The sequence below is a fragment of the Solanum stenotomum genome, chromosome 1 (genome assembly GCF_019186545.1).
Source record: "Solanum stenotomum isolate F172 chromosome 1, ASM1918654v1, whole genome shotgun sequence".
In the NCBI taxonomy this organism is placed as follows: Eukaryota; Viridiplantae; Streptophyta; class Magnoliopsida; order Solanales; family Solanaceae; genus Solanum; species Solanum stenotomum.
Genome location: NC_064282.1, coordinates 7,547,794 through 7,554,836, shown reverse-complemented (window position 1 = coordinate 7,554,836; position 7,043 = coordinate 7,547,794). Strand labels below are relative to the sequence as shown.

At 34.8% G+C, this 7,043-nt stretch overlaps 1 protein-coding gene and 1 long non-coding RNA gene across 2 annotated transcripts; one reads left to right on the top strand and one right to left on the bottom strand.

Annotated features, from left to right (window-relative positions):
* Nucleotides 1-1,498: 1,498 nt before the first annotated feature.
* LOC125862178 (uncharacterized protein At1g10890) lies at nt 1,499-6,690 on the bottom strand. Its single transcript, XM_049542192.1, has 5 exons — nt 6,434-6,690; nt 5,949-6,141; nt 4,577-4,789; nt 2,474-2,729; nt 1,499-2,024 (listed from the first exon to the last, which is right to left on the bottom strand). Exons 2-5 carry the CDS (start codon nt 6,098-6,100, stop codon nt 1,758-1,760), a joined length of 888 nt encoding a protein of 295 aa, XP_049398149.1. The 5' UTR covers nt 6,101-6,141; nt 6,434-6,690; the 3' UTR covers nt 1,499-1,757.
* Nucleotides 4,786-5,832, top strand: LOC125862189 (uncharacterized). Its single transcript, XR_007446024.1, has 2 exons — nt 4,786-5,247; nt 5,278-5,832. It is a non-coding gene; the product is annotated as an uncharacterized LOC125862189 (long non-coding RNA).
* Nucleotides 6,691-7,043: the final 353 nt, after the last annotated feature.

Sequence of the window (7,043 nt, the reverse complement as noted above, 5' to 3'; positions counted from 1 at the left end):
AAAAATTTAGAGAATTTTCAGCTACCGCTTAGTCTTTTATTTCAAAAAATTGTTGTAAAGATATGATACTTGGACCTAACTCAGCCTCAAAAGCTAACTCATGAGGGGAGATTTGTCCAAGTCCATATAAGGAGATCAATTTCCCATCCCTCTACCGATATGGAACTTCTAATATAAAGAAGCTTTGCGGAATTATTATAAAGTTATGTAGCTAAAATAATTTTTTGGGAAATAGAGAAAGAGATAAAACTCTATTATCTTAAAAATCCGATCAAATTGAATTTGTAGATATAGAACATTTGATTTACGTAACATGGAAAATCGCTTTGACCGGAGTGAATATTAGGGTTGGCCATTGGCGGGAGTATTCCCAACAACAGTACTATGCTTCAATCCTAAATAAACTGGGCTGGATTTATGAATTTTCATCGATCACATTGCTTTACAAAAAGATATTGGTATAAATTGATAACTCGAGCTGTTGTGCATGTGTGTCTTGGTTGTGCTGTCTCACTCCATTTCATAAAGGGAATTTCCATGAATAATTAAGCTATTTTTATGTTCTAATAATAACTCTATTTTGAGCTACTTACATTTCATTACAAAAATAAAATAATGTTTCTCTTTATTTATTGTAGTAAAATAATAAAAAAGTGAGAGATTAGATTGTAATTAATCTTCCTCATTTTAGACTATAATCTTCTCATTCTTTTTCTCTCTCACTCAAAGTCGTAAATTTCATTATAAAAAAAAAACTTTATAAAGAAGTTTCAAATACTTGAAGTTCAAAATCAAATTATGCAAAATTGTTACTCCATATGTTTAGATTGGGTGCAGTTCCAAACGATTGAAAATATCATTTGAAATTTAATTGAAACTTGAAGAGGAAGATGAACAATAAATTTATGTATTTTGATTTTTGTATGTCGGGTGTAAAGTTATTTATATGTTCAATATATTCAAGACACATAACAACGTAATTGTATATTTTTGTATGCCAATTATATGTTTTACCGGTTGTTGATTTTATCAGATGGTATATATTTTGTAGAAATGATGCTTATTTTTTTTAAAAAAAAAGGTTATTCCGCTAAAACAGATAATTTCACCCCCTAGCATTGTATCTCTATGTAAAAATCTCTATACATTTTAACTCGTCCAAATTCAGCTTATCAGCTTATCGAGTTGATTTGGGCCAAGTATATTCTCTCTTGAAGCATGCAGAGAAATGAAGTCAGCCTAAAACTCCAAGCCCAACTATTCTTTTGGGCAGGGTGGAACACTAGCCCATTTATCAACTCAATCCATTTCAGCCAGTGTACACCTAATCTCTACACGCACAAAACACCTCATAAATATCCACAACGAATCGTAAACTATACATTATATTCTTGCAGTATCACTGGATATGTTTTCCTCTCATTTCAGATTTTCTGTATCGTAACAACTGAACCATGTATCAAGTAAATAAGGAAAGAAAGAGAACAAACGCAGCCAATTGGTAACAACAACAATATCACAACTTGCTAGTAATGTTGGCCCTAAATTACATCAGTTGAAAACAGTGCATTGATTAGCCAACTACGACGAAGAAAATATACTCAGCAAGTACTTAAGATTACAGAAAAAATGGAGGAACATAAAGAAAGGGTATCCAACAAAACTTGGTTTTCCCAACTCTAATGAAAAACCAATTGCCTTTGGTGATCAACAAGATCATGACCGTTAAAATAATAATCACAAGGCAAAGTCATTTATCATTTCAAACCCAATGCAAACGACAACTTAGGCCTGGATTTGTTCTTGCCCAACACTTTCATTTGCTTTGCACGCTCTTCCTCCTCTTGTTGTTTTTTCCTTCGCAAAGCCTCTTCTTTCTGTCTTTGGAGCTCTTCCAGTTCTCTATAACGCTGTTCTTCCTTCATTTGCTGCTCCATAGCTTCCCTTCTCTGAGCTTCTTCCACTTTTCGCCTCTTCTCTTCAAGCATTCTTTCCAACTCTTCTTTTTCTTTTCGAGCTTGTTCCTACATGAATAATAAAAATAAAAAAATGAGTCCCTTTTCACTGTCAATATGAATTTAATATCAATGAAGAATGTGGCGGCCAAGCAGGACCAGTATAAGTTCAAGAAAACTAAAACCATGATTATGCCAAAACAATTGGGTCAAACCATATGGTCATCACCCTTCCCCAGCCCCTGCCCCCTCTTTGTAGGGTCCGGTGGTGTTTTACTCATTTCTTTTTTAATGGGATTATTAGCGGACTGCGTAACCTTATAGCAGGCTCATGATAGATGGAATGAAGAACCATCACAATAAAGTGCACTAATTTCTTTTATGACAGGATGAACATTGAACATCATCTCGGAAGCACAAACATTGCAACAGAAACTATTGACTCAAGAGAGCATGAAATTTATAATCCAGGGTACAAAAACATGCTAACTGCTTATATAAAAGAAAAAGACCAAGACATGGTAACCACATATATTTAAGCAAAAATAACTTGCCTCTTTTTGTTTCAACTCAATAAGAGCAGATTCCTTCTCTTTTTCAAGTTGAGCAGCAACTTCATTCACAAGTTTCTTTCTACCATCTTCTAATCGCCTTCTAATTTCAAGCTTGATCTCCTCCTTGTTCAAGCTTTCATCAACTTTTCTCTTAATTGCATCTTCAACTCTTTTTGCAGTTTCTTCTTCTATTAATTTCAGTTCTGCTTCCTCTTGACGCCTGAGAGAAAAGGAGTAAAAATTAGAGACGGGATAAACATTGACACAGAGAGCAAAGACTCCTTTTATGTTCCCCAGATTCATAAATAAAGGAAGAACTAACTTGCGAAGTATTGCCCTTTTTCCTCCTTAGTATATAACTAAAGGAACAACAGACTGACCTCCATGTTGACATATGCACTAAATATACATGTTAATGCTTTATAGCATACCTCTACCTGAATTCTGTCCAAACAAATGAGAATCAAAACTGGTGAACAGTAGATAAACGAAGCACCCAATTGATCATCAAAATTAATTAGTGGAATATAGCAGTAACTCCCTCAAAATAAGCCTGTGGAGAAGAATGTCAAATAACCTGTAGCAATTTTTAAAGCTAATCACCAAAATACTAGCAACTTTACAGCAAAAGTAGAACTTTAAACAGAAAAGTTTCTACTTCTTTAATAGATGACCAAAACTGCCAACATGTCAGCTAAAATAGTCTGGTGACAAAAAGAAGCCTGAGACCAATGCTTGAGTCACAAGATACTGTTCAAGATTCAGATTAGAGCATAACAGAACTAAAGAAACTTGTTCCAAGCCAACTTGAAATTGACAAGACGTTTGAGTACATTCATCTACACTAAATAATGGCCAATCTAAATCTTGTCAAATGTTCCTTATTAACGAGTACATTCATGATTATGCCTGTCCTATTAACTTTTGTGAGGCTGGGTATGAAAAATAACATGTTTCAGCAAATACATGTAACATCTGTCCTTGCAGTTGCCACATCTGTTGATGTAATGAAGGACAGATAAGACCATTGATGGGCAGCATGGCAGAATAACCAAACAAAGATCAAGGTTGCGTTTCTCTCTTTCTTTATCAGCCTTAAATAATTTAGCAATTGCTGAACCGATTAAAAGGCATAACTAATTACATGCAGCACTCTTGCTGTTGTTTGTTTTGCTACTTGGTGATCCAGCTGCATTCTTTGCATTATACTGTCTTATAACATGTACTATAGAAACTTGCAATCCACTTGCAACATAGACAGATTCAACTCCATCAACCCTATAGCCATTTACCTCTGATTAGAAATAATAAGGCAAGAAGAAGAGTGCAATAAAACCCAGATCCATTAGGCATAGCTAGGGAGCTCAGGCAAGCAGCACTAATTTTATATCTTCATTTTTTGGGGGTATTGTCCCTGAAATTCTTTTATTCCGGGAGGAACATTACTGCCTTCATGTCGAATTAGAAGGATAAGGAGGTTAAATAAAAATGTGAAGCATACAAGTGTAACAATAGCATGCTACATTAAACAGTAGATACACATATTACACAACAACAATTCAAATCGACCACATTCTACAAATATCTACCACTCAACACTCACAGACAAGGTTTATTTTAATTTTAGAGCTGAGCTTTCATGAACAATAAAAATCTTCTCATTTTCAGGCAATGGAGTAAAGCGCCAAAATTCCCACCATCCGATCCTACATCTACCTCATCATCAGGCTCTTCACAAAAATCTTTCAATTAAAGAACTGACATTCTGTTCTGTAATCTCCAAAGGTCAGTCCATTATAACTAATCAGAAAAAAACTCTCCAGTGGCCTCAGTGTAAACATTTCTAAGCAAATTTTCCATTTATCCACAATTGGTTTCAGGAAAACAGTACAGAAACTAGAGGTGTATGCTTAAAAGCTGAAAGAGTGTATAAAAGAAGTCTTAATTCTATAGGTGAATACTCAAAACAACAGCATAGCTTGCTCTAAGATGAGGAAGAGATGGAAAGGAAAAATACAAGACAGAAATAGCTACAGAAAACGAGAAGCTTTACAAATACAGCAGTACCTTTTCTTCTCCTCTTCATCAAGTTTATTTTTTTCACTGATACCCTTTTGCTCTTTCGATCCAATACTTGAACCAGGTGATTTACCAATAGGAGACAATGAGGTACTCCTACTTCTCTGTCTCCTATGGTTCCTTGGAGAGCGACTCTTATGACGTCTGGTGGCTGGAGAACGACTTTTGCGGCGCCTAGGGGACAATGAACGGCTTCGTTTTCTGTATAACAATGATTAACATTTAAGCAACAACATATATTGGCACCAGACAACATACAAATCCCCAGACATGCTAACCAGTCCTCCAAATCAATTAGATACTAAAGCATGTACAGTTACCTCATGAATTGCAAAGAATAAACTCGAGCTCCGTCTTTTATCATAGGAACAGCTAATATCACAATCGAGCAACCAATGGACACTCACCGGCACCCATGACCTGCTTGCTTCCCATGAAGGGAAGCAATTACTTCTTTTAATTTCTCACCGAAGAACATAGTTTGCACCGGGTATTACATTTAGGTTTCTATTATTAACTCTACTCATTAGGATCATGCATATCGTCAGAATTGCAATCTGACCGAGGACTAAAATTTGCAGCTGAACAGCGCAAGAACCAGCTTACAATAAAACATATTACACCGAGAACCACAAAGATTTTAACTATGGTGATCACAGGTATTGAAAACTCTTTTTTTTGATAAAGAGGTATTGAAAACTCTTAGTAGCAGCAACAAGTCAATTCGACAAGTACATAACTTGATTTTGTAGAAATCCACTAACTCATATAATAAAAGGCTAGTGGATTTTGATGAGCAAATACCAATCTGAACAATATGAAGTCAATAGTGGCAGCAGAAGCACGAAACACATCTGCATCCTCTATCTCCCCGCTTTGAGGAAGCTAGATATCCAGTGATGGAAATTGTCCAAATGAAATAAAAATTGAAGCATTTTGTCAAAAGAAAGGTTAAAGTTCTCTAACTTATTTATCATTTGGCGGAACTTAGTGCTATAGAAATGCACCAGTCACTAAAAATTCTTCTTAATGTTTTTAAAATACAAGCAAAAATGATCAATCATCAACCCCACCACATCTTAGACCAATGTTGTCACTACGAAATCCTAAAATCCTTTTTGATCAACGCAGCAAGTCCATCCAATAAATGGTAGATAAAAACCAACAGTTATCAAGAATCAAACGTACACATTGCCTGAACAAACTGTAAGTGAATCAGCAAACACATGTGAGCTTTATTAGAATAATAAAACAACAAATCCTTGTACATATAAAAAAACATACAAACCAAAGACATTAACATAAGGAGAAAATCCATATATGTCAAATCCATAAATCAATTTATGGCAATGGGTATCACCTGCTATAAGTATAAGGGGATCTGCTTCTATCTCTCCTGCTTCTTCGGCTATGTCTGCGCACCACAGGCGAGGGTGACCGTGAATATCTCCTCTTATATGCTGGTGACCTCGATCTAGACCTTGAAATATCCCTATCCCTACCTCTACCCATCTCTTCCTCAAATAGTTATATCTAAAAACCCACAAATTCACCTGCAATAATAAGAATCAGAACCCACCTAAAAAATTCAAAGACCATGTGTAACCTTAGACCAACAACAATACAAAGAGCAAGCTTCACAAACCACACCCCCACAACAATTCCAAAAACAAGTATTAACTTTAGACCAAAAAATATAATATTAACAAGAATCAAAACCCCATCTGCCCAAACCAAGTTCAAACACATATATACCCTTAGACCAAACAAAAAAAAACCAAAGTATCAAACTTTATCCACTAAAATAATAATCAAATTGAAGAAGATATATATACTGAAAATTACCTGTTATAACAAAGAAAGAATGGATCTTTCCCGGGGCATAACGAGAAAATAAACCCTAAAAAGTGGAAGGAAGTGAAGAAATAGAGATATATTTTGTGGGTCTCTTCTTTTCTTTTCTCTGTTTTTCAGGGCCGAATGATTGAAATACGCAAATGGGAGTTTTCTTGTACAAAGCAAATACACAGAAAGAGAGATTATGAATGGAGTCGCTTGCAAAGGAAGAGGAGCGATGACTATAGTATACCAAGGAAAAAAAGGTTTCACTGTTCGCGAAAAAAGTAAATAGAAAAAGAAAAAATATTGAACTGCCTATGAATTGAATTACTAGGGGAAAATAATGGCCAAAAGCTAGCTTGTGAGGGAAAAAAGATTGTCTAGACCAATTATCCTTTTTTGTTTTTCATTAGACATAGGACTCTTCAAGATTATATGAGGCCTAATATAGATACACAATATTGGAATGGACATGGTAAATAATTTTTGACTAATATAGAATAGAAAAATATTAATTAGAAGAAAATTATGATTATTTTACCCTTAGTTATGTTGCTCTCCTTTAAGAATTTACTCAGTTTATGTATTATTTTATATTGATCTTCGATACTACATA